Source organism: Leptosomus discolor, chromosome 21 (genome assembly GCF_034619465.1).
Source record: "Leptosomus discolor isolate bLepDis1 chromosome 21, bLepDis1.hap2, whole genome shotgun sequence".
In the NCBI taxonomy this organism is placed as follows: domain Eukaryota; kingdom Metazoa; phylum Chordata; class Aves; order Leptosomiformes; family Leptosomidae; genus Leptosomus; species Leptosomus discolor.
In genome coordinates, this window is record NC_141411.1 from 3,912,865 (window position 1) to 3,938,256 (window position 25,392).

Genomic DNA, 25,392 nt, shown 5'->3' on the forward strand with positions numbered 1-25,392 from the left:
GGACCAGCGAAGGAAAAGCTTCTTTCCAGCTGATGAAAACAGGGAAGGAAGCGGGCTGTGAGTATTGCACTTGGCTGCTGATCTCAGCACCGAGGAGGGGAAGGGGCTGGCAGGATGAGTCCCGCAGCACGGGACCCCGCAGCCTGGCTAAAGGCTTCGGCACTTCCCAGTACCCGGTGGGGAGCGAGGCTCTATGCTGGGCCCAGCCTTGGAGGTGTCCTTGGCAGGAGGGGAGGATGCTCCGTGCCACCCCCATGTAAACCAGAGCACTGTCCTGGGGCAGCCCCGGGTGGTGGCAGCAGGACAGGCTGTCCCCAACGCCAGGACCCTGGGGTGGCACCCGCAGGCTCTGCGGTGTGGGGGGCAGGTGCTCCTGCTCTCGGCTCAGGTGGCAGGAGGCTCCCGCGATCCTCGGTGAACTGGCCCAGTGCGGGGAAGAGGTAGAGCGTGATGGGATGCTGGCCGTCCCCGGAGCGCCCCCACGGCCCTATGGATTCACCCTTCCCCAGGCAGGATCTGAGCCTGGCTCGCCAGCTCCAAGGATGAGGTTTAGCAACGGGGGATATCGCCCTCCTCCTTCGCCAGGCTCCGTCTTTTGGCGTCTCACACCGGCTCAGGGACCAACGGGACCCTCGGCTGCTGCGGGAGAGCCTGGGGAGGACCCTCTCCCGGTCCTCCCCCTGCCGAGTGCGGCCGCTCAGGAGGAGAAGCAGAGCCCGCAGCACTCCATGCAGATCTCCAGGCAGTCGGCCGACTCGCAGCAGGCGTCGATGATGCCGCAGTCCATGTCGCAGGGCAGGTCGCAGTCCGCGCACTCGCCCGAGTTGCAGCAGCAGCAGCAGATGCAGGAGTCCTCGGAGGTGCAGGAGCCGCAGGTGGCACAGTCCAGCACGATGTTGCAGAGGGTCAGGAACTCGCAGAAGAGGCAGGAGAGGATGCAGTGGACGCAGCAGTCTGCAGAGGAAAGGCCAGAGGGTGGGCAAGGGGGACAGCACCCATCGGATGGATGCTCAGCCCCGTAAGGGTGGAAATCCTCCCTTGGGAATTAATGGAAGAGGGGCTGGGAGCCAGGCACTGCTCCAGGGGCCGCCATCAACACCCTGGGACATGCCCAGCTGCCCAGGACATGCCCAGACCCCCAAGACAGACCAATTTGGGAGGACACAAGATGACCCTGCTCAGCACCCACCCTGCAGAAGGCTGCTGGGAAGGGAGCTTGGCTGATGCCCCAGGTCCAGGGGTCCTGATGGGCTGGAAGGATGCTACACGAGAGACCCCAAGGGATGTGGAGGGGCTGGGGGAGAATGGCTGGAAAGGGACCCCTGACCCCTCGGGGAGAGCTGGTACCTTCTTGCGCCTCAATAGGGATGTGGGAAGAGGCTGACTTGGAGCTGCCTTTGCTCTTCTTGCTGCTCTGGCTGTTGATGGAGTGGTGTGACTGCAGCTTTCGGTGAGGCTTCTGGGTGCTGGGGAGGGGGCGGAAGACCCCGTTCGCTGCCTCCCCGTTGGCACCGCCTGGATCCAGCCCCTTCCCGGCACCGTTCTGCAGCAGGTGGGTGCAGGGGCTGGGGGGCTGCGGGGCTGCTCGCACCTGGGGCTGGCCTGGGGGGAGCAAGAACAGCATGTTACCCCCCCTGAGCCCTCCCTGCAGCACTCCCCCAGGGGACAAACACGTGCCTGATCCCCTGCCACCACACGGGAACCTGGTCCCCAGCCGGACCTGGGGTGGCCTCGTGTCTGGGAAGAAGCAATGCTAAAACAGATGCATGGTCCAGGAGGATGGAGACGGAAAATGAGATGTTGATAAGAAGAGATGGCTGGAGGGAAGGAGACAGAGGATGAAAAAAGAGCAAGAAATAGACTCGTTGTGAAGGACACGCTGCAGCTGCCAAAACTCAGCAGAGGACATGGAGGAGGAGGTCTCACGGGGTCCCAGCGCTGCCGGAACAGGCACGAGGGATGAAACCACCGCGGCCAACTGGAGTGGGCACAGAGGCACGGCGGGGCATGCTCGCCTTGTGCCAAGCAGGGCAGAAAGAGCCTGTGACTGAGAGCCAACCCCATGGCCAAGCCACCGTCCTGTGAGCCCTGGGCACAGCGCTGCCGGACAGAGCTCCTGCCCGTCCCCATCGCCCTCCATAAAGCCCGAGAAGATGAAGTGCCACCGGCGAACCGGGCTGCTCATCTCCCCGGGACGGTGTGAATTGGCCACTTAATTAAAGGTCTCCCCAGCCTCTGGCTGAACTCTGCAGGAGGAGGAAAATAACTATCTGCTCTGTCTGCGCCTCCCTCCAGCCCTCGCACGCTGCAGCCGTGAGAGAGGCCGGTGGCCCCGCGCCCTGCCGGGATGCTGCCGGAGCCAGCGGCACGGCTCAGCCCTTCGCTCCTGCCTGGTACCGTGTCCCCACGCTGCCATCCTTCTGCGGTGGGGGAGAGGACTGGGAAGCCAGGACAAGGGAGGGAGGGTTCGAGCATCCATCCCCCCGACTGCAACGCTGATCGAAGCCACAAATAAAATCCCGCCCGACGGTGCTTTGGCCAAACTTTGATTTTCCTCTCTCGTGGCAGTAAACAAGGGATGATTCAGCCGAGAGGCTCGAGGGCAAAGGCACCTCTGGCTGCTGGGGAACAGGAGCTGCTTTCTGTGTGGTGTGGCCATGGGGCACGGGGAGACCGACAGGGTGGAGGGGGCACAGACAGTCTCTGTCCTGCACCCGCCCTCACCGGTGAAAATAAAATAGATGGAGGTTAAAAAAACACGAGTGCACGGACCCAGCGCCCGGCTCTGCCAGACTGAGCTGGGCTCAGACCGCGGAGGAAGGTTTAACCGGGCGCTTGGGTGAAGCGCTGCGTCTTCGACTCGCGCTGGGAAGGGAACTTAAAATAACCGGAGCTGAGCGGGAAGAACGGGCTGGAAGCAGGAGGGGTGGGAGAAGGGTAGAAAGGAGAAATGGAAAACAGGTCTTGGACAAAATGGGATGTGTCTCCCCCCCAGAAAATCCTCCTGAGTTCCTGGCTTCCCATGCACGCTTCTCCAGCACCCTCGAAGTGCCTGTGCCTGAGTGTAGGCACCGAGCCAGCACTGAACTGGGGGGCGACCACGGTGGCCCAGGGGCTGCCCAGAGCTGCAGTGGGCAGGGGCTGAGCCCGCAGGGACCCGTGCAGCCGCCCAGCCTGGCAGTGTCCGATGGCAGCAAATACTCTGCAGCTTCGAGCACGGGGTTTCTCCGGGGGTTTGCAGCAGCATGCAACGCGCTCGCCTTGGCTTTCTCTGTTTCGCCGCATTCCTCAGATTAAACTGTTTGTAAATCAAAATCACGCTCTGGCTCCAGCGAGTGGCAGCGGAAGGCAGCCAGTAATCCCCCCCTCTAAGTCAGGAAAAATAGCTTCCATTTTTTAGGAGAGCCTTCAACTCACAGGAGCCCAAAGCTCTTCTAAAAGGGACATCTTCAACCCAAGGCTTAGGTGGGAGCAGTGCATAACGCTCCCTAAAAACATGGGTGTCAGCACAAAAGCAGGGGGGACCAGCCCACCTGACAGCCCCCACCACACCCACCCACCAGCACCAGGGTGGGAAACCAGGGCTTTGGGGGAAAAGTGCCTGCCTTCGGCTTTTCAGTGACCAAAACCCTCCTGGATGTTCACTTTGTGTTTCACACCCAAGATGATGCTCCCTGGCACCGCCACGGTGCTGGCTCAGCTTAGGTGTCCCCACGGCAGCATCACTAGGGCTCAGTGGACAGACGCCCAGACCACAGCGGTCCTCGCCGTGCTGTGACCACCCCGGCCATCAGCTCTGCCAAAGGTTTTCTTCCTGAGCCGCTAACAGGGCTCGGACAAAACCAGCACGTCGTGGGCTCCTGAGCAGAGCCTGCTGCTCTCACCCGAAATTCAACACCCAGAGCCCCAAACCCACAACTCCCACTTTCCTTGCTCCTCAATGGCCAGAAGACTGGTTTATTTAAGATCTGTGGCAGGATTTGACCAGCAGCGCTGAGCCTATGGGGAGCTGATCCTGGCACCAGTGGCGAAGGACATGACCCCACACCCAACAGCCCCTGGCTGCTTGGTCCCTCCTGACCTTGCATGTCGCGGACTGGCACGAAAATGCCACCATCACCCCCTTTACTTTCTCATGGGGGAGCTTAACTGTGCTCTGCTGAAGGGGTGAAATCTGCCCCCCCCAAGCAATGGTGACCCCCCCCCCCATAACAGCAGCAGGAGGATGCGCTGTCAGGAGTGGGCTGCGAAGCAAGGGATGCTGGAGGCGATGCTCCGCAGGGAGCTGAACCTCATTTCCCAGGGAGGAGAGGGGAAGGACGGGGGGTTTCCCTGCACCCAGCGCCCAGAAAAGCCCAGATGCAGGTGGCCACGTTCCTCCCAGCCTTGAGTCCGTGGGGTGGCTGTCCCCGGGGGGTGGGCTGGGAAGGGGGCTGCGCTGGGGCCGCGCCATGCAGGGTGCAGCAAGCTGCAGCGTGACTCAGAGGTGCAGAATGTCTGTGGGCAGCCGGCCCAGCTCCCAGATGCTTTGCAAGGGCTTGAGCTCTGGTTGAGGAAACGTGCGCTCCCCTCGCTCCATGTACGCCGTCAGGAGCGCCCGGATTTCGCCGTCCCCTCCCCTTCCCACCCTGCCTGCCCGCTCTTCGAAGGTTGCAACCTCGTTCCCACCCTCCCTCTCCCCGTTGGGAAGCATCCATCCACTTTACGCCCCTTGGAAGGGAAAGCTGCACGCTCACATCCAACAAAAAGGGGAATGGCTGTGTGCGTAAGGGGCAGCCTGGGAGCAAAACCCTCGGATCCAGGCCGGGGGCCAAGGAAAGGATGGACGGCGTGAGTCCAGGAGAGCCTGGCCCCCGGTCTCCCACGTCTGCCAGCTCTGCTCTCCCAGCCCTGCAATGGGAACTAGAGCAAGGGCACCCCAGCCCCCACCTCTGCTCCTATCTCACCCCGCTATTTCTCACAGAGAGGGGGACACCGGCAGGTCTGCGGCAGCAGAAACGGGGACGTGCTGCTTGACTTCACCACCGCCTCCAGCAAAACCAGATCCTCAGCGCAGACAGCCCGTCCCGTTCCCTGCTCGTTCAGGCTTTGCACCAGCCTCACCCTTGCCCTGGATACGCCAAGGCAAGAGCTGTCCCAACGGGAGGCATCTCCCTTTGCTCCAGCAAACGGCTGCTGCGCTCCCCTCCTGGGGCTGTGACCACGGAGCCCGTTCTGCCGAGGCTCTCCTCTCTCCCGCTGCGGCTTTGGGAGATGCTCCATACAGCAGCCGGCTCCTTCCCCCAGGGGCTCGTCCCTCTTCCCACCGTGGCACCCCAGCAGGACCCCAACACCCCAAGAGCTCCTCCAGCCACCCGCCCTCCTCCTCCTCTGCTTCCCGCTGGTCCCAAGGACAAGGGCAGGGAGAGGCATCACGGCACTGCCAGATGCTGCCCTTCACTTTCCCCAGCTCCCAGTGACTCACGCCCAGTTAAAGCCTTTTGCTTTGATGTGGGGAAGAGCAGAGCGAGGAGGAGACAGCTTCCCACCACGGCTGCCCACCTTTTTAACGAGCCCTGTTACTGATTAGACGGCAGAAGCCCAAAGCACCGGCACCCGGAGGTGTCCGGAGCTGCACGCGCCACGGCAGAGGGAAACACTCACATGTCACAGCTTCGGGAGCACCTGCAAGCTCAGCCCGGGGGCCTTTCGTCAGGACTTTTCGGGACTCATCATCTTCAGGGGGTTTCTCCTTCTTCGGCACTGCGGGGCCAGCAGCGGGGCGGGCAGGGGGACGGGGCTCTGCCGACGGGGCTGCTGGCGTCTGCCTCGGCGAAGGGTGCGAGGTCTCGCCCGCCTCTGCAAGAGAAATGAGGTTGGAGCTGAGCACCCCAGGGCGCACCGTGCTGCGGGCAGACACCCCGGTCACCCAAAGCCACCGCAACCCCAGCCGCTGCGAACGGCACCCGTCGGTGCTTCGGGACTCTGATTTTGGGCATGAGCCAAATCCAGCCGCCCCTGTGGCTTCTGCAGCCCAGTGGGGGGAAGAGCTGGAGCACTGTGAGGGATTTTCGGGCTGCTCGGGGTGGACATCAGGGCTGCATCACTCTGCAGCTGCTCACCCCGCTGCAACGCCAGCGGTTCGGCAGCACCCTCCCAAAAACCCTCCTGAGGTCCCACATTCCTTCGCTAAAATCCAGGGGATCTGGTTACACTCAGTGGTTCAAGCTGGATTTTTCATCCCCCCTTCCCATGAAAGGGCCACTGTCTTCCCTGCAGGAGCCAGCTGCCACCTCCCCTCGTGTTCCCGCTTGCTCTGGGACAGGAGCAGCCCCTGCAGGACCCCCTCGACGGGGCAAGCAAAACCCGAAACAAGAGATGCGTGATTCCCCGCGGGGCTAAACCCCAACGCCATGCACCCCCTTGCACAAACCCAGCGAGAAGAAGGCACAACCACCTCCCGCAGAGCCAGCACCAGGGGCTGGGGGCCGGCTGCCCCCCAACAGTGGGGTGTCCAGGGGGGGCTGCATGACGCTCAGTGCGATGCTACGCTCCCCCCCCCCCCACCGCGAGCCCCCTCCTCGCCGCCCCATCCCTCTCCCCAGCACCCGGAATAGCAACCGCTTGCACAACAGGGGCTGGACCGCACTTTATATAAAACTAAATTATAGCTTGGGCGAAGGGAGGGAGACCAGAGACCCATAATTTCCCTGGCTATAACAAGAGGTCCTACACGCAGGCAGGCAAGGGTGGGTGGGGGGAAAGAGAGACCTCGGACACTTCATTATACTCAATATAACAAGAGGTCCTACAAGCAGGAGCTGGGGAGGAAGGCGGGCAGACTGCACACGTATAATTATAGAGACTATAACAAGAGGCCCTACAAGGGAGGCGGAGGGCCCCATCCGCACCCCGGGGTCGGCAGAAGCCTGGACATGCTGCAGAGGGGCTGCGACCAGCCTGGAGCGATGCTTGCTCGGCTCCCAGCTCCTCTACAGGCTCATCCACCTGCCTCAGTTTCCCCACGGGACCATCCTCTCTGCCCTCCCCAGGACACTGAGTCAGTCGGAGGTACCGGAGCTCCTGCGACAGGGGGTTTGCTGGGAAGGAACGCTCATCCCAATGCAGAGCCCTGCTGGCGGCTCTCGCAGGTGAGGTGATTTTGGGGCTCAACCAAGGGAGATTCAGCAGCTCCAGCTGATTTTGCACAGCAACGTTGGCTCCAAATCCCAAGCAGAGTGAGAGCACATAAGTCCCAGAAAGGAGAAAACTCATTCCCACGCTCCTGGAAAGCCCAGGACAAGAAAGGGAGGAGGAGAGAGCAGGCTGTCATCTACCTAGAAGTGTTTGCACATAGGCGTGGTGTATAGGTGAATAATAACCACATGGTGCTGCATCCACGTCCTCTGTCATGTCCCAACCTGGACCGGCTTCAATCAGACCTGTAGAGTTTAGTCAGCACCAGATCTAAAGCCTGTTAAAGCCAGATATGAAAACCCCGATGGCTGAGGAGCTCTGGATGAAGTCCTGAGTCAGAGGCGTCCGATGCAGAGCACGGAGGGGGCAGCTCCCACCTGGGCCCCGGGAAGGGATACGAGCCACCAGGCATCGGCATAGCTGTCGAGCTGCTCCTCTTTCTGCCACGAGATGCCCGGAGGTGCTCAGGGCTTAAAAACCAACAGCCAAGACTCTGGGGTCGCCCAGAGCAGCCCCATCACCACCAGATCCCCTGCCTTGCTCCTAACCCCCCCCCCCCCGAGGTCAGCGCTCCTCTCCACAGCAAGTGATTTACCCTGGGGGGAAAAAAGAGCTGGAAAATCAGGTGCTGCAGCAGGAGGAGGGCTGGCAGCTGCCCTGTGCGTGGGGAGAGCTCCAGCTGATCCCTGCCACGACCGCCCTGCACTGCCTCCGTCGCATCCCTCGCCCAACTCGGTGCCTGTTCCCGAGGGGCTGAGGACAAGGATGGCCTGTTTAGCCCCCGAGCTCCGCGAGAAAGCAGCGGCACTGGGCCGTGTGGATGGTGGCCGGTCCGCCGACTATTGAGACAAGGCTCGTTTTTGCCATGTCCACTTCACACATATAATTACCCTGCACAACAAGAGGTCTCACACTCAACCACAGCGATGCAGGGAGGAAGATGGCAATTAAATTAACTCCCACTGGAACAAGCTGGCCAGAAGAGAGACAAAAATAGACAGGAAAGAAATTTGGGGAAGCTGGCCCTTCCCCGCCTTACGCAGCCTCGCTTCCCTGTTGTTGCACGTCCGTGGGGACCGTACGGACAGCGCTGACCCCCAAGTGCCTGTCACCCCCTGGGAGTGAGATGGAGAAGGGCTGTGTCTGCCCTCGTGGTCGCAGCCTGAGCCTGGGGCAGGTCTGGGGGCAGCTGGACACGTGTGGGCTCAGCACAAACCCTGCAAGCTCCTGCCCCACAGCTCCCTGCCTGCACTGCTGGTTTGCTGGGTCTGGGCACTGCCCAGGAACCTTCCGACCCAGAAGGAAAGGCAGTGGGAAGGCACAGGGAAACACTCGTGCACTGGGAAGGCACCCAAGGAAGAGGCATCACCCCTGATGGCACAGGGAGAGACGGACAGACAGACCCCTGGTGCTGGCACAGCCGCTGGGGCACTGGCTCGTCCCGCAGCTGCCCAGCTCTCCCCCCTCCTTTAAATACCCCCTGCCCCTGCTCGCAGGGGTGCTCACGCTGCTCTGCTTGGCACTGCCAGGCACCCCTTACAGACCAGGTAATCCCCCGCCCCCTTGGCTGCGTGCCCTCGTCGCTCCCCTAAACACTCGCTTCGGGGCACCAAGTCCCCACGAGAGGGGTTCCTGCTCCCCAAACCACACTAAGCTGAGCAGAGAGGGTGCATGGGGGAGGAGCAGCTCCATCCCCCCATCACTGGGGTCTGGCAGGGTTCCCCCAGCAAGGTGAGACCCCCCCTTGGGGTCCCCTCTCCCTGCTACCACCAGGGCAGGGACTGGCTTCTTCCCTTCCCTGCTATTACCCCGCTGCCACCAGAACAAGACCAGGCTTGACCTAAATCTGTCAGGTTTAAAACCAACCACAAGCCCGGGCAAAACACAGACAAAGCCCAAAGGAGAGCTGGCCCTGGGGATGGGACAACCCTCCCTTTCCCCACCTGCACCCCCAGCCCCTTCCCGGCCGAGGCAAACGCTCATCACATCACAGAAACAGCCTGGGACGAGAGTCCAGGTCTCCGCTCCCTGATTCTGCACCACCTTTTGTAAAGCACAAGGGAGAAATGAAGGTAACATGGCACAGGGAGAGCGACCCACATGTTTTGTTTAAGAGAACTGAGATAATAAGGCACTTAAAAACAGTAAGTCAGGCTTCAACAAAGCACAGGGCTGCCGTAAGGTACAAAAGATCAGGAAAGTCGATAGACATGGAACTACTTTCTTTGCCTCCTGGTTGCCAAGCCCAGGAGATGCACGCGGGTCAGGTTTTCTGACTGTTCCCCCCATTTCCAAAGTCCAAATCCACCCGTCGTAAAAGGCCCAAGACATCGGCGAGCTCCAAAGTCCACCAAGCATCGCAGGAGTCGAGAAAAAAAAGGAAGGAGGAGAGGTGGGAGGCACGCTTAATTCCCGATGAGCTTGCAGGACTGAGCTAACCCATCCCCAAAAAGCTGGACAAACAAAAGGCAACAGCAGCATGTCAGCAGCTGGTGAGAGCGCTTGGCCGCGCCGAGCCAAGACGGGGCAGAGCTTCTCCGGCAGCACAAACAAAAGCCACGCCGCAGGCAGCAGCATCTTTCGGCTCGCAGGGACCTGCGGGTTTCCTTCTCTGCAGCCAGCTGCGGTGGCCAGACCCCCGGCTGGGAAGGCACAGAGGATGTGGGAAGATGCGAAGCTGGAGCCGTGCTTTTGGGCCAAACCCACCCAGGTTGTCCCATGGTTCCTGCTCAGCTTTGCTGAGCTGTAGCTTCATGCGACAGATGATGTGCCTGGCTGCTTGGGATCTCCGATTTATCTGCTCCCCTTCGATCCAAGCACCTTTGGCTCGAGAGGGAGAAATCTGGTGGCAGGAGACAGGCTGACACCTCACCAGCGTGGCACGTACCCACCACCACTGCCCCGCACGTGGCGGCATGCCAGCAACGGGCACCACGGGGGAGAAAAAGGCCTCCAACACACGGCAGTTAAAGACAGGCTTGGACAGGTGAGCTCAGCAGCAGATCCCACCTCCTTAGCAGGCAGTGTGTTTGCATTAGGTGCCGTCAATCCATTGGAAAAGGGAGGGAGAAGGATCTCGACATGTTTGGATCCATGTCTGGAGCTCTTCTGGACCCAAAGATCACCCAAACCTAACGCCATGGGTCACAACTCCTGCCAATGCGGAGATGCTCAGGGGAGTCTCCTGTCCATCCTTCCCTCTCCCTTTAATCCCTCAGGAATGGCTGGTCAGGGACGAGATAATGTTGGATGGAGACACAAACAGAGACAGCCTAGCGAGGCATTTGCCATTAACAACATGCTACCTTGCAGCAATATTTAGTTTGGGAGCTTTCTAATCTGCTTTATGCAGATAAAATGAGCATGTAATCTCTCTTGGTTTTCCTGTACACGCTGCCTGGCCCAATCAGGTGCCTGTCTGACCTATTCAAGGGATATTTTAGAGCTTGATTAAGTAGTTTCAAGTGCAGAAGAGACGGCACAAGCAAATCCTTCCAATCCCACGAGCCAGGCTGGAGCAGTAGAAAGCAAAATTCTGGGTTGAAAGTTTGCTCAACTGGGAAAAATCCAAATGGCTTATTTACATTCAGTCTGAAATTAATGCACTAAAGCATTTTCAGATTCTGTGATATTCAGGGAAAGGAAAAGGAAGGTAGAAGGGGAAGGAGAAGAAATGCCCAGAGCTCCTGAGCGCACCTGGGGTGGATCCCCCTCAGCTTTGCTTCCCTCCCAGAAAACATTTGCCCCAGTGTCTCTCTGCTCACCTGGGCAATGCTTTGGATAAACAGTTCAGTCCTGGGACAATGAGGAATCCGGTCAAAAAAAATATTGGTTTCTATGAAAAGTTACTTCCTAAATGCAAAAAAGCAAAACAAAGCAAAAAACACCCACAAAACCCCAAATAGCTTGCCAGCCTGGGAGTTGTTATTATTTGTTATTTATAGCCATCGGGTGGGTAGGAAGAGAGGAATTTCAGGCTGGCCAGACAGGCCAGGACCAGTGTCTATCCAGTCCGTCCACGTTCAGCACTGGACCTTGGCCGAAAGCTCCTCCGGTGACCAAACCCTGACGCCAGGTTTGGGGCACAGACCCCATGCCAAGGTGTCCCTACAAATCCCCTCACCCAAAGGTCCTCGTTGACCCAAGCAGCTCCTGCAAAGGAGGCACAAACCAACCCTCATGGAAGAATTGCTCCTACTCGAGAGCAAGGACATTGGGGTGGTGGGGGTAACCCTCGAGAAGGGGGTTCAGGGAAGGTAAGAAATCAGGCCCCTGCAAGAAGCACACACCTCTGTCATTGCAGCACTGGTGAGGAACTGGTCCTTACGCAGTAAGAACATAATTAACATATATATTAAGGCAGCATTCAGGACTGCAGCTGCAGGTACAAGGGAAGAAGCAACCTCTAAGCCTAAACCAGAGACAAGGGACAACGCAACTTGCCCCAGGACACAAACCAGACCCAGCAGGACCAGGTTGCTGTCTCCAGCTGCCAGACCAGCCCATCTCCTGGCGTCAGGCCTGGGCTCTGCCTAAACCAAAGAGCAACATGAAACATCCCAAAGACACTGCGGGGCCACGGAGTGGAGAAAAATGATGGGGAAAAACAAAGGGCCAACGACTCAGCTTGGAGTTGAGTCAACTTTCATTGACTTTGAGGAGCACCGTGCCGGTTCGGCACCCCCCCCGGTGCAACCTAACCCCCCGTGCTGGCCAGAAGGATGTAAACCCCCCGTGCCATGGGAGCCCAGCATGGAGGAAGGATGAAGGAGGAGATCCTGCGACACCCTGGGTGTCCTTAAGGGCAAGCAATTATCCTCGAAGCCTGGAAAGCAGCTAACGCGGTGCCTATCAGATCCAAGGAGATTCTGGGAATTACAGAGCAAGGAGCCACACCGCTGTGCTGGGGAAAATTATGGAGAGTCTAATTAAGGACCATGCCAGTACAGTAATTGCGTAACCTTACGGGGTCAAACCAGCACAGGTTCTGCCCGGGAAAATTTGTGTCTTTCTAACCTGCTAAGGGTCCTCAAAAAAAGTTAATTGAAGAGCAGATAAATGTGAGCTGGTGGACATCATTATTAACAAGAGTAATAATTTGCACTTATGCAGCACCTTTCATCCTGAGATCTACCCAGCGCACAGTTTGAAGCCAGCGCCCATCACACGTGACCCCATCTCCAGGTATTTCACACCAGCACAGCTGCAGCTCTAAGCTGCTGTGAAACGGAACCTTATCACCGCTCAGCCCGGTGGGGAAACTGAGGCCCATAAAAGGGATTTGCCCAAAGCAACATCCTATGGCGACGGAGCCCAAAACTTCACAGTCCTGGTGCTCAACCTCCCGCTGGTGCGGGCGCTCGCTGGGATGGGGTTTCTTCTAAGCACAGACCCCAAAAGGGTTTCAGAGGAGCTGCAGCGTGGCCCGAACGGGGCTGGGGCGAGGTGGAAACGAACTCTTCCGCAAAGGTCAGGGCATGGCTGGCGGGGCAGCAGCGTGCCTGCTCGCTGAGGGCCGGCGGCGAGGCCGGCCAGCGACGAAGGCATTCGGGTGGAGCGAGTAATTGCTCCTGGAGCCAGCCGGTCGACCCGCTTCCTCGCGGGGAACACGCCGCGCCGGCAGCCCAGCCCTGGCACCGAAAGCAGCCGAACCGGGTGAGCACCGGCCTGCCCCAGGCACAGCCGCCTGCTCCAGGGGGGTGAAGGAGCTGGTGCACCCATGGGGAGCACCCCAAAAGAAGATGGGACTGGGGTGAAAGCGCTTCCCGAAAGTACTGCTCATTCCCTGATCCGCCCCATCATAGAGCTGGGGATGCACTGGTGGAAAGACAGTGGGATGGTACTGGAGCGAGGGGGGAACCTTCCCCCCCCAAGTCAAACAAGGCTGCCAAAGCCCGGCTGAAGATCAAGTGGAGACGGGCGAACGCACATGCACGCAGTTCCAGTGGGCAAAGACAAAAAAAGATTGGGATTTGGGGCAAAAAAAAAATCCCAATTACTCCATCCCTGCTGCTATGCAATAGCTCATTTCCACCAGTACAGCCCGAGCATGGAACGCTGCGGGGGGACATGGGAAGGGGCTGCGGGGGGACATGGGAAGGGGCTGCCAACACCAGGAGGGACCGACGTGGCTCCATTCCACACCAAACTCCGCAGATCCAGGAGGCTGCTGGTGCCCGTCCCGCAGGAGGCTGCGCAGGGCACGGCCTGAGCAAGGTGGAGCTCTGGGAAAAAATCAGAAAAAACTACAGAAAATGCCCAGAGGACAGCTTGGGTTTCTGCAACTAATAGACTCCAGCAGGCACTTTCCAAGGAAATTCAATAAGGAGCTGGAGCGGGACCGGGACGCTGGGGCGGCAAGAGGCACAGCCCCGAAGGGCCTGCTTTGTTTTGCTCAAAACCAGAAACATTTGAAAACAGCCAGAAATCTGCGCTTTTTTGGGGGGTTTCTTGGAGTTTTGTTGTTGTTCAAAGAAAAGGAAAAAAAATGAAGCATTTTCATGAGCAGATGAGAAACTTTGAAAGAAAACCAGAAATGAATCTTTCGGTGCAACAAGTCTTTATCTGGGGTAATAAAATAGTCATTCTGTTTCTTTTAGGGCTTTTTTTTTTTGGTTCCTTTGCACTGACAGGATGCCTGCACACAAATCTGCGCCCAGCTGCATTTCCATCAGAGCTAAGACAAGCAAAGACCCTTTTATTTTGACCTTGGAAGGGGTCGCCTTCGTTTCTGCCCCTCTCCCAGGGCAGGACAGAGTCCCAGCAATGGGCCCCTGAGTGATGGTGGCACCGACTCGTGCCCAGCCTGCCCTGCCCGCAGCCCCAGGGGTGCTCAGGACCCTGAGCGGGGTGGCAGCACCCTCATGCAGGCAGCTGGACCCCAGTATTTTGGGCGAGCGGGGCAGAGCCGCTCGCCGTTCTGCAGGCTGCGTTGTTGGGGTGCAGCACACCACAGCTTTCCGCCTTCTGTTACACCTCGGGGCAAACTCCTTGGGAACAGGCAGAAAGAATTAAAGGGGAAAAATACAAAGTGCGTGTGTGCATGAGTGTCCCGTCCCTGCCCAGCTCCAAGTGAAAAGACGCTGAGCTGCCAGTGCCTGCGGCCAAGCGGGGACACAGACACAGAGGGGGGACGCGGTGGTGGCCCCACCGTAGCAGACGTCCTGCTGGGAAGGGAAAGAAGGGAGGTGGGAGTGAGCGGAGTCAAAAACTTGAGGGGAAGGGTTTTCTTCTGGAGATGGATTTGCCTCGAGCATCTTCACATGGGTTTTGCTTCCCATAAGGAAAGCCCCTCTCCTGCTGTCCCTGTTCCCGCTCCTCTTCCTCCCCGTGAAGGGAAGTCAAAAGTAATCTCATCGGCCAAAAGGCTGTTTTTCTCCTGTTTTCTGCTGATCCCCCCTCCAAAATAATTACACCCATGTACTGCACACAGGCAGACAATCGCCTCTTCTCTCTGAGGCTCCTCCGCAAACTACCTGTGGCTATTTCAAGGATTTGGTTCGCAACGTGCCCGTCCCTCCCGGGCAGGAGGAGGCTGCGATGGCAGCAGGCCCATCTCCAGAGATGCCAAGGAACAAACTTCAGGCAACGGGCTTCGTCTCAGCCTGGGAAATAGGACCGAGTACGGCAATGCCAACCCAAACCTGCCCACGACATGCTAACTTGGGCCAAACCACTCTGGCACCTCAGTTTCCCCGTTTCTTTCACCGGCTCGGCATTACCAAATTAGCTGGTCTAATTTGCAAAGCATCGGAAAGGGAGGCGAGCAAAAATTCCCAGGCTCCGCGGTGCGTGACAGAGCCCCTGGCCGCTGCCCAAGCGATAATGGCTCTGCACCGAAACGTCACGAGGCCGAACAAGCTCGAAAGACAAACCGGACCCTGTCCATTCATTGCTCACCAAAAAAACAAGAAGAAAGAAAGAAAGAAGTGACGTGAGCAAGAATTCAAAGCTCAGGACGTGCAACCAGACGGCTGCTCTTGGAGACAGGACAGGGACATTCTCTTGGCATGAGTTTGGCGCCCAGAGCTGGGGCAGATGGAAATCAAGGGTGTCCTGGAGACCCTCCTGCACCCCCCAGCTTTGCACGTTGTGTAAAGGTGGTCTAAAAGCGGCAAATTTGGCCCAGCTCTGGCTTGGGTTTGCACCCTCCCCTCCGAGCGGAGCTGGGGAAGAGAAGGGTGGGTTGGGGCTGGTTTGGGAGGGAGGTGACACCCCTCCACCACGGGCACACCACATGGGGCACTCACGGATGCTCCCAGACGTCGCACGCCTCGGCCAGGTCCCATCGCTTCTGCTCAGGACACCAGCACAAGCGGGAGGCTGAGCCACGCTCTACCTCCACACCGCTCCTGTGCAGCCAGCGGCTGGGAACGCAGAAAAGCTGCAAAGTCTTTTTTTTTTTTTTTTTCCCCCCAACACATTTCACAGGTTTCTAAACTACTTTTTTCTAAACTACTTTTTAAAACAACCCACACACGATCTCACAGCACCTAGCGCACAGCGCTCCTCCTAACCCAGGCTGGTGGCAAGTTCTCGTGCAAAAGCTTTTTTTGCACTAGGTCCGTGCACTAACGGTTCACCATTTCCCTACCTGGAGAGGAAAGCGAATGGAAAGAAATCCAGAGAAATAAGCTCCGCACAGCCCATGCTGCTGCCTCAGCCCCGGGACACGGCTGCAGCACAAAGCAGCGTAAGAGTTCAGCCGGGAAGCAGACCCTGCAGCATCCAGCTGGAAAAGCAGGGGGAAGAGAACAAGAGGATGTATTCTCCGAAACTTCGGCCCAGCCACGCTCCGGGCCAAAGCCAACAAGGGGAGAGATCCAGCTGTGCTAAGCTGGGTTTCTGCGCCTCGCCGTGCCCGCTGCTCCCGTCGCACAGCTCCTGCCCGCTCAGCCCGCTGCCGCTTTCGGAACACGCGGGGAGCTGGTCCCGGGGTGGATTTGGCCCCTTTTGTGTCCAGTCTGATGCTCGCACAATGGGGTGTTTCACCTCTCGCCATCAGCTTCCAGCTCCGGCATTTTTTATTTTTTATTTTTTTCCCCTCGCATCGGGACATTTAACGCTGTTTCCACACATGAAACTTGAAGGGGGAGCGACCACCATGGCACACCACCCCAGCGCAGGTCCTCACGACCCTGGCAGAGCCACCACACTGCCCAGAAAACTGAGGGGCTCAGCTTTGCCCCAAGGAAAAAAGCAAGGATTCCCAAAAGTTTTCCATCCACTTCTCCATGGACCGATCCTGGCCCCCCCCGCCCCCCTCCCCCTCCATCCCACCGGGAGTCGCTGTGGGGGTGGGGAAAGGGCCCCCCCCCCCCCCGTGCACAACAGCCCCCAGCCCCTCGCAGCCGTCCCTCGGGGGTGGTTTTTAACCCCTTCAGCCCGCGCTGGCCCCGCACCCCGCTGCGCTCGGCCGAGTCGCAGAAGCTGCTGCGAAGTTTGGGCTGCGAAAGTCCCCCGGGGCTGCGCCCGCACCGGGCACACGCCCCCCCCCCCCCCCCCATCCGCACTGCCAGGGGCACAAACATACACTCAGCTGTACACAACCCTGCACACACACACACACACTCAGGCCTTCCTGGACACGCACTCAGGCGCACCCCCACCCCCCCCAGCCCTGAACCCCCCCCCCGCAAACACCCCCCTCAGCCACGCACACACTCCACCATCCATCCCCCCTCCCCAAGCCGTGCTTACACGCACCCCCTCCAGCCACGCACCCCATTGCTGTCCACCCTCACCCCCCCCCAGCCACGCACACCCCCCACACACACCCCGCGCACACGCACCATCTCCAGCAATGCACCCCCCAGCCCTCTGCACCCCCCCCCCCGCCCCAGCCGTGCACTCACAGCCCCCCCAGGCGCGCGCAACCCCTCCAGCCGTGCACACCCCCCCCAAACCGTGCACATCCCCCCCACCACCAGCCGCGCACCCACCCCTCCTAGCCGTGCACCCCCAAGCCGTGCACCTCCACCCCCCCGAGCCGCGCACTCACATCCCCCCTAGCCACGCACCCCCAACCCCCCCCCCAGCCGGGCACCCCCCAGCCGGGCACCCCCAAGCAGTGCACCCCCCAGCCAGGCACCCCCGACCCCCCAGCCGGGCACCCCCAAGCCGTGCACACTCCAGCCGGGCACCCCCGACTCCCCAGCCGGGCACTCTCAAGCCGTGCACCCCCCAGCCGGGCACCCCCAAACAGTACACCCACCCCCCACCCCAGCCCCAGCCGCGCAGCCCCCCCCAAGGCAGCACCCCCCCCCCCCCCCAAATACCTGGCGGCGGGGCCGGCTCGGCTCGGCGGGGCTCCGGGCGGCTCGGCCGGTGGTTGCTGAGCTGGGACATGGGGGAGGCGGTGCGGGGGGGGGGAGGGGGGGGTGCGGGGTGCACGGCGGGCAGAGAGGGCTCAGTCCGGCCCCGCCGCCCCGGGCCCCGCGCTCACCTGGGGCCCCGCGGGCCGCCGCGCCTCGGCTCAGCCCCGCGCCCGCCCCCGCCGCGCATCCCCCGGCCCCGCCGCCCGCCGGCAGCGCTCACCGCCCCGCCGCCTCCCGGCCCCGCCGCTCCGGCGACCTATAACGAGCCGGTCCGGGGCGCGGGGTTGGGTTTGGGGTTGGTTTTTTGTTGTTGGGTTTTTTTTTTTCCCTTCCCCCTTTAAAAAAAAAATTTTTTTTTAAAAAAAAAGGAAAAAAAATAGAAAAAAAAAAATCCTGCGAGAACAAACAAACAACCACCCGCGTCCGCCGCGCTCCGCGGAGCTGGAGGGGGAGGAAAAGTTTCTTTTGGGGGATGGAGCAGAGCCGGGGAGGGGAGAAGCGCAGGGCAGGCAGAGGTTGCTTGGCTCCCAGGGCCAGCCTCGAAATTGGGATTTCTCAGCTTTGCTGTGCTTTCGGCTCGGTGTTGGGTTTCCCCCCTCCCAAAAACTGGAGGAAGTGTGTGTGGGGGGGGAGTGGTGGGGATTAGTGGGTCAGGGAAACCCCCACTATGGAGCCCTGCTCGGGACCCTCGGGTGGGTGCTCCAGCAGGTCCACTCTGTGCCCAGGCAGGGAAGCAAAGAGGGTGCTTTTGTTCCTGACTCTGCTGGCATGTCCTGGGGAAAGCCTCTGCCTCCCCCACCCATCCCTGCCTCAGTTTCCCCAACTGGTAAATGAGGTTCGGCTTCTTGGGGCGATGCCTGGAGGTGCTGGGATCAGAGGTGACAGCGTCATTGCCGTCATCAGCCCCGAAAGTGACGGTGTGAAAGTGAGGTTTCAATGAGTATTAACACTTCCCAAGTGGGCCAACCCTTGGTTTGCTACGTTTGCTCCCGCGCTGTGTCCCTGCAGGGTCCCCATGAGGATTCGTCCTCGTGCAGAGCGTCATGTAGGACCCGGTGGGACATTTTCAAAGCTGTTTTTTTAATAACACTGCTGTGTTTTCCTGCATTTAAAAAGCCCAGCGTTGCAAAGCGTACAAAAAGAGGCTGAAATTGCTCTGGAGCTCGGCTGGAGCCACGCTGCTGCCAGCGTGAGCCTGGAGCTGAACCCGCCGGCAGCACGGGGGGCTGCCCTCCCTGCCCTCCCCACAGCATGGGGCCAGGGGGTCACCACGAGCCAGCACTTGCCTTGGTCACCACTTCCCGGACATGTCGGGGGGCTGGGCAACAGCTCGATTTTACAATCCAAAGCCACGGCTCTGGGTTCCCAGAGCGGGGCTGAACCCACGGGACAGCCCCGGGCACCTCCCCACGTCCCACTTCTTTCCTGCCTGGTGGTGCCGTAACCCTGGTGCCATCAGGGCTGTCTCCTACACTGGGTGTGCAGTGTTTAGCGTGGCCAGGGATAAGGGGAATGTGCTGAGATGTCACCACCGTGGCCACATGTAAAAGAAATGGGTCAGGAAGGGGAAATGAGGCAGGCTGGGGCACGAAGCGGGACCAGAGGGACCTGATGTACTCAGGATCCTTCTGAAAGCTCCAGCCTGAAACAAGGGAGGTGGAGAAGGTCGTGCAAGACCTCCAGAACTGGTCTGTTTTAAAGCCGACCTGCCACTATGGTTTGTGCCTTTTAAATAATCCTCCCAGGAGGAGCACTCCTGCCTGCACCCTCCAGCGGCCCTAAAATCCTGCTGCTGGAGCCACGTCCTCCCGAGAGCCAACCAGCACCATCCTGCCCACCCTGCTGTGCCGGGTGCTCCGTGTCACAGAAAACAGGGACCCTGACATGGACAGAGCCCCAAGTGCTCCCTGCCCGGGCAGTGGTGGGTGCATGGGGAGGAGCACAAGGTGCAGGATGGGGAGCAGCGTGGGGTGCAGTGTGGGATGCAGCACCACGCAGGGCCACGCACCCTCCTTCCCGGCCGCAGCGCTCCTGCCTCCGCCAGCCTTTCTCTGCGCATCGTTGTCACGGAGGGTGAAGCGTCGATTGACATCGCGACGCCGCATCGGTGGCGGGGGCCATCCCGGCACAGGTCACCCCACCGTGAGCCAGCGGCTGGATCATTTCCTTCACCTGACCCCGCTCCGCTGGCCGCAGCCCCAGCAGCAGAACCCAGCCAGCTTTCCACAAGGGTTTCATTAAAAGCAGCGTCCGAGCGCGGAGCCGGCCGTGCCGGTGACGGCGAGCGAGGCGGCGGGGTGTGCCGGCATCGCCGGCCTCTGAGGCAGCGTCTGTGAGTCACGCCGGGAACACGCCAGCCCCACGCGCTGCCGCCGCACATTCCTCCCTGTTTACCTGCTCCGGCACCCGTGAGCCAGGCCTCGCCGGGGCGGATGCACCCTCACTCCTCCCGGAGAGCCTCGAGGGACGTGGCCACAAAGGTGCTGGATGCGAGAAGGACCCAGAAGCCCTGGGATTGCCTTGAACCTGGGGCAGGAGGAGGGCGGTTGCCCAGGCGGGTGATGCTCTGCTTGGGGGAGGATGGAGTTGGGAACCTGGGTGCCATGTGCTCGGCTCAGGCCGTGAGGCTGCACAGCCGGGTGGGGGGGTTTGCAGCACTTTTCCTCTGTGCTGACAGCTTGGCCTGATAATCTCCCCACACACAAAAAAATAAAATTAAAGAGTGCTTGTGAAGCTGAGTCACAACGTTGGTGGCCCAGGATCTCCCTCCTGCGCATCCCTGGGTTTGGAGGGGGAAAGGGACTCCCCAGGGTGGCTGCACGGGCTGGCAGACACCCGGTCCCGGTGGGAGCTGTGCCACGCAGGGAAGTGCTTTTGCAGAGAGCAGCAGGGCTTTACCCACGGCAACACCGTGGGTCACCCACGGAGCCTCCCGCACCCTGAGTGGGGACAGTCCCGGCCTCAGAGGCGCAGCACTGCTCCCCCTCCAAATGAAAGGGATCCCACCAGAGCCAAAAGCAGGATCCAGCCTTGCAAAACAACTCTGCGCCCTCCTTGCTTGCACCACTTGCACCACCGTAAGGCGAAACGCCGCCCCTGTACCTGGTCCCGGTGTCCCGGTGCTCTGCCCCCCACCCCGCGAGCCTGGGCAGGATACATCCCATCTCGGCACACAGCGTGACGATGGCTGACGGTGGGCCTGCTTTCTGCCGCCTTAACCCAAAGCTCAGCCTTCCTCCGCTTTCCCCCCCCCCTCACCTCCTCGCTGCCTCCTCCCCCTGGGGTTTCTCTCCTGCAGCGTCCCACGTTCATTCAGAAGCAGGAGGAGAAATTTGGCAAGGGCAAGCCGAGGGCAGCCAGGGCCCAGCCTTTCCTGACCTCTCCTTAGCACGTTGCATTGCAGGGATGCTTCCAGCACGTCACCAGCAGCATCCGTCACGGGCAGCACCCGGCACGACGAGTGGCTCACGCCGCTCTCCCATGAAGGGCCCCGGAAAAAACCAAAAGTGCTGCTGCTTTGCCCCACAGTGAGGGATCAGCCTCCAACACCCTCCCTCCTTGCAGGGCTGCTGGACCCTGGGTGTGATAGTCCTGTGGGGGCTCCAGCCCTGTCCCCGTACCAGAAAGCTCCAGGGATGGAAGTGAGCAGGAAAGTGTGAACGAGTGCGGCGAGGTCTGTCGTGGGGGTTACAAGTTGCTCAGTGGGGCTGAGCACCCAGCACCCTGACAGGAGCATTTTCTGCAAAAACAAGTCAATTTTTTTTCCCCCAAGTGTTGTCCCTGCTAGAGAAACCCCCTCCCAAGTGGTTTCGGCAGGGTGCTGGGGTGGGCAGGAGAGGGGCCGGGGGCACCCTGCAGCGTACAAGCGAGTCCTGCAGTGATTACACCCCGATTAATCCCACGACACACCCGGGAGTGCTGCACCCAGAGGGACGCTGTGGGAGCTGGCTGTATTTTGGAAAACAAGGCCATTTCTGTAGGTGTGTGGCTGCACTGACCCACATTCACAAACCCTGGCATCAGCCACCGCTCCGAGCTCCTCTGCCGCCAAAGTAAATCCACCCAAGTCCTCCCAGCTCCCGGCTGCGTCTCAGGTTCCTCGGGGAGGAGCAGGGTCTGCGCCCCATCACCCCCAGGTCTGCAGCTCCCCCTTTACCCCATAGCTCCCCATCGCCCAGGCTGGGAGCAGCATGGAAGAGAAGACGGGAGCGGGGGCAGAGATTTAAACCTCCCTGACCTTCCCGACTCCGGCGAGGATTTAGCTCTAAAGCCTTGACTTTGCAGTTCAAAGAAGGTTTTGCAACATTCCCGGCATCTATCCCTCGGCGAACCCTTTGCAGTTTCGAAAGAAAAAATAAATAAATAAGAGAAAAGGCGTGCAAATCCGAAAACAACACCCCCACCCCCACCCCCCCAAAAAACCCCAACCCTCAAGCCGCAGCGTGTGGTTAACCTGCCATGAATGGGACTGTAGATTTCGGCTGTGTCTCAGCACAGAGCCGGGCTGTGCAGACTGAGCCGTGTTTGCTTAGGGTCCAAGCCATAACCCCCTGATCTGTCTAGCATAATTACCAGTCGCTGGGCGCACACAAAATCTCTAAACAAAATAACCTCCTCAAACCCTTCTGTGCGAAGCGGGCGGTGGGGAGGGGGGGGGAAGCAGGAGAGGCACTGGGTTCGCAGTGAATGACCCCACTGTTTTAGATTTTCTGCTAAAAGATTTTGATGAGTCACGAGCTATTTCTGTAAATAATAAAAAAATTAAAAAAAAAAAAAAAAAAAGGAGGAGGAAATGGACATTTAAAAAAATAAATTAAAAAAAAAGGGGCCCCACAAACATTCATCTTTTGAAGATGGAAAAATTAAAGATTTCCCCCCCCTCCCCTCTGCGCCACGCTCTGTCCCCGGGGGGGTTGTGCGCAGCGGCTGTTATCGAGGGGGAGGCAGAGGCGTGTGAGCAGCCACGGAGCGTCGTGTTGTGCGCGTTGGAGCAGCCCCACCACTGCCACCCACCTGGGTGACCACTGAGGATCACGGCTTGCGGGGCTTGCTGGTCCCCGCCGGGGCTGGGGGGTGTCCAGCCAGGCAGGGGACTGAGCATCACCGCAGCCTTTTGCAAGGAGGGAAACTGAGGCACGAAGAAGTGCGTCGCTGAGCAGGATGCGGGTGCACTGGGGCTGGGGAGGTGACACTCGGTAGCACCAGCCCCGCACAGGGCCAGGGCCAACATTTCTCGCTGCTGCTGCGCTGGGGCTCACGCTGGGCGTGTTTCTGGGCAGGGGCAGCGAAGCAGATTTGGCTTCGGGGTGGGGGCAGTGCCTGCTTTGGGTGCCCTGCACCGGGGCTCCCCGCCACCCCCCCCAGCGATGCAGCGCGCTCCAATTTGGACAAGGTCCCCTTTGTCCTCCCTCCTCGTCCTGTGCTGGGGGGAGACCTGCAGGCCTGGGGTTGATGTTGCAGATTTCTGCATAGATGGGTACGGACCGAGGGTTTTGGAGAGGTTGGGGTGGCAAAAGTGGGTGCTTACACCCAGCCAGCACCCACTCTCCCCATTCCTGGTCTCTTAATTCCCAGCTACTGAAGCCACAGTTATTCCCACCACTTTTTGACACCCCCTGGTGCAGGGGGCTCGCAGCCCCCGGCTGTAACATCACAGCTTGTGCCTTGCTCCGGCCACGATGCAACGCTGGTGTGAAATCGGCCGCGGTCTCTCTGCAGGGAACACGTCGCTTGTCTGAGTGGTAAGAGAAAAAATAAATCAGCTGCACGCTGTGGAAGTCTGTTCAAGGCCTATTATTGCAGGAACTCATCTCTACCCGCCCAGCAGCCCCCAGGCAGAGGGTGGGCTGGGACCCCCAGGCGCTGCCCCTCCTGCAGCAGCCTCCAGCCCCACGAACAAAGCAGAATGGGCACAAAAGGGAGACTAAAGCAGGGAGCAAACCCACAGCGGGCCTGTGGGTAGGTGGCCATGGCAGAGCCGAGGGCTCTGTGTGTGCCCTCTGCCTGCTCGGGCTGTTTTGGGACCCCCTGTCAGCCCTGGTCCTTGGGAGGAAGGGGGGATACAGCCACATGGACCAGAGAACCCCCGAGACATCAGCGGCTCAGGGAGGGGAACAGATGTCAGAGCAAGAACGCTTTCGCCACATCCCTTCCTGGCCCCAGTTGTTGCAGTTCCTTAATGCTCATCTAAAAAAAAAAAAAAACCAAACCAAAACAATCAAAAGCACTCCCTCTGTTGGTTTTTTTTTCTTTCTTTCTTTCTTTCTTTTTCTTTCTTTCTTTCTTTCTCTCTTTCTCTCTTTCTCTCTTTCTTTCTCTCTCTCTTTCTCTCTTTTTATCTCTCTTTTTATCTCTCTTTTTATCTCTCTTTCTCTCTTTTTCTCTTTCTTTCTTTTTCTCTTTTTTTCTTTCTTTTTCTCTTTCTTTCTTTTTCTCTTTCTTTCTTTTTCTCTTTCTTTCTTTTTCTCTTTCTTTTTCTCTTTCTTTCTTTTTCTCTTTCTTTTTCTCTTTCTTTTTCTCTTTCTTTTTCTCTTTCTTTTTCTCTTTCTTTCTTTCTTTCTTTCTTTCTTTCTTTCTTTCTTTCTTTCTTTCTTTCTTTCTTTCTTTCTTTCTTTCTTTCTTTCTTTCTTTCTTTTTCTTTCTTTCTTTTTCTTACTTTCTTTTTCTTACTTTTTCTTTCTCTCTCTCTCTTTCTTTCTCTCTTTCTTTCTCTCTCTCTCTCTCTCTCCCCTTCTTTCTTTCTTTCTTTCTTACCATTTGAAAGCTGTGCCAGCCCTGTGCATCCAGGGCAGCGACTTGCTCCCAGCAGCAGACCCCATGCTGTGCTTCAGGGGTGTGTGAAAGTCCCACCAATTCGAGGCAAAGCACCGAGCTAGCTGCAGAGAAGGGTGGTATCCTTGTGGATGCAAGCTCTGGAGCACCCAGGAGGGAAGAGGAGGAGAGGGGTGGGTACCTCCTGCCGCTGGGTACATGGAATTGCTCTGCACCCAGGAGCCGAGGGAAGGGGGTGGCTGGTCCCAGTCTCTTCCCCCCATCCACGTACTGGTTTAGCAATCAAAAAAGCTTTCATGTCCACAGCAGAAAAAAAAAAAAAAAACAACCCAAAAGGAAAAAAAAGTTTCTAGTTTAAAAGTTAAAAGCTCTTTCTCCAAGTGTTAAATCAATCAAAGCCACATGCTCCCCCAAGTGATCGACAGCCTGCGCCCAGCCGTGAGCCCCCGCGCCCTCCCCGTGGGAGCTGGTGGAGGATGGGGACACTGTCCCCTCCGCACGCCCCGTGCACCCATGGGTGCTGGCTCAGGCCCCCGGGGTGGGCAGCGAGGGGCTGGCGGAGGCACGTTCAGCGCACCCCGGGAAGCCACCGGCGAGCTGGCCGTGGTTCAAAGCGCCCTGGAAAAGGGCCACTGGAAAAAAGATTAAGCGAGTTTGGCTGAGACGGAGCAGCGGAGGGAAAGGGGATATAACAGTCTATTAATATTGGCAGGGTCTAGACACAGATGGGAGCCAGCCATTCCGCTGGGCTGCGAACCGCGGGGCTGCGAGGCGGCTGGGGGCCGCAGCGGTGGCCAAAATCTGCGCTCTGCTCCGTCCCGTCCTCATCCCCGTCCCCTTTGCTGCTGCAGCTCTGGCAGAGCAAGGATAGTTAGGAAAAAAGATAACGCAGTGGCCAAAAGTTCCTGGTGGCGAAGCCCTGACGCCCCTGGAAGTCAGTTCCCCGAGGGGAGTGCCAAAACCGCGCTTTTTTTGGTTTTAAGGGGCAGATATTGAGGCTGCAAACCTGGCCCTGCTCTCGGAGCTGCGATGAGAACCGAGCGCTTCTGAATAAACCTCCAGTCCTCGGGCTGTGGGTGCTGAGCTGCCGGGAAGCTGCCTCCTCGCTCGCCATCGGGCTGGGGAGAAG

At 59.1% G+C, this 25,392-nt stretch overlaps 1 protein-coding gene across 1 annotated transcript; it reads right to left on the bottom strand.

The window, feature by feature from the left end:
* Positions 1-697: 697 nt before the first annotated feature.
* MDFI (MyoD family inhibitor) lies at positions 698-17,523 on the bottom strand. The gene is made up of 4 exons (XM_086476681.1): positions 17,454-17,523; positions 5,644-5,838; positions 1,348-1,602; positions 698-954 (listed from the first exon to the last, which is right to left on the bottom strand). The coding sequence occupies exons 1-4, from the start codon at positions 17,521-17,523 to the stop codon at positions 698-700; spliced, it is 777 nt and encodes a 258-aa protein (XP_086332807.1).
* Positions 17,524-25,392: the final 7,869 nt, after the last annotated feature.

Coding starts and splice junctions, on each gene's coding strand:
- MDFI (XM_086476681.1), bottom strand. CDS start 17,523: ATGTCCCAGCTCAGCAACCACCGGCCGAGCCGCCCGGAGCCCCGCCGA. Junction 1,603..5,643: donor TGCTCCCGAAGCTGTGACAT/GTGAGTGTTTCC, acceptor TGCTCCCCCCAG/GCCAGCCCCAGGTGCGAGCA. Junction 955..1,347: donor CCCTATTGAGGCGCAAGAAG/GTACCAGCTCTC, acceptor TTTCCTCTGCAG/ACTGCTGCGTCCACTGCATC.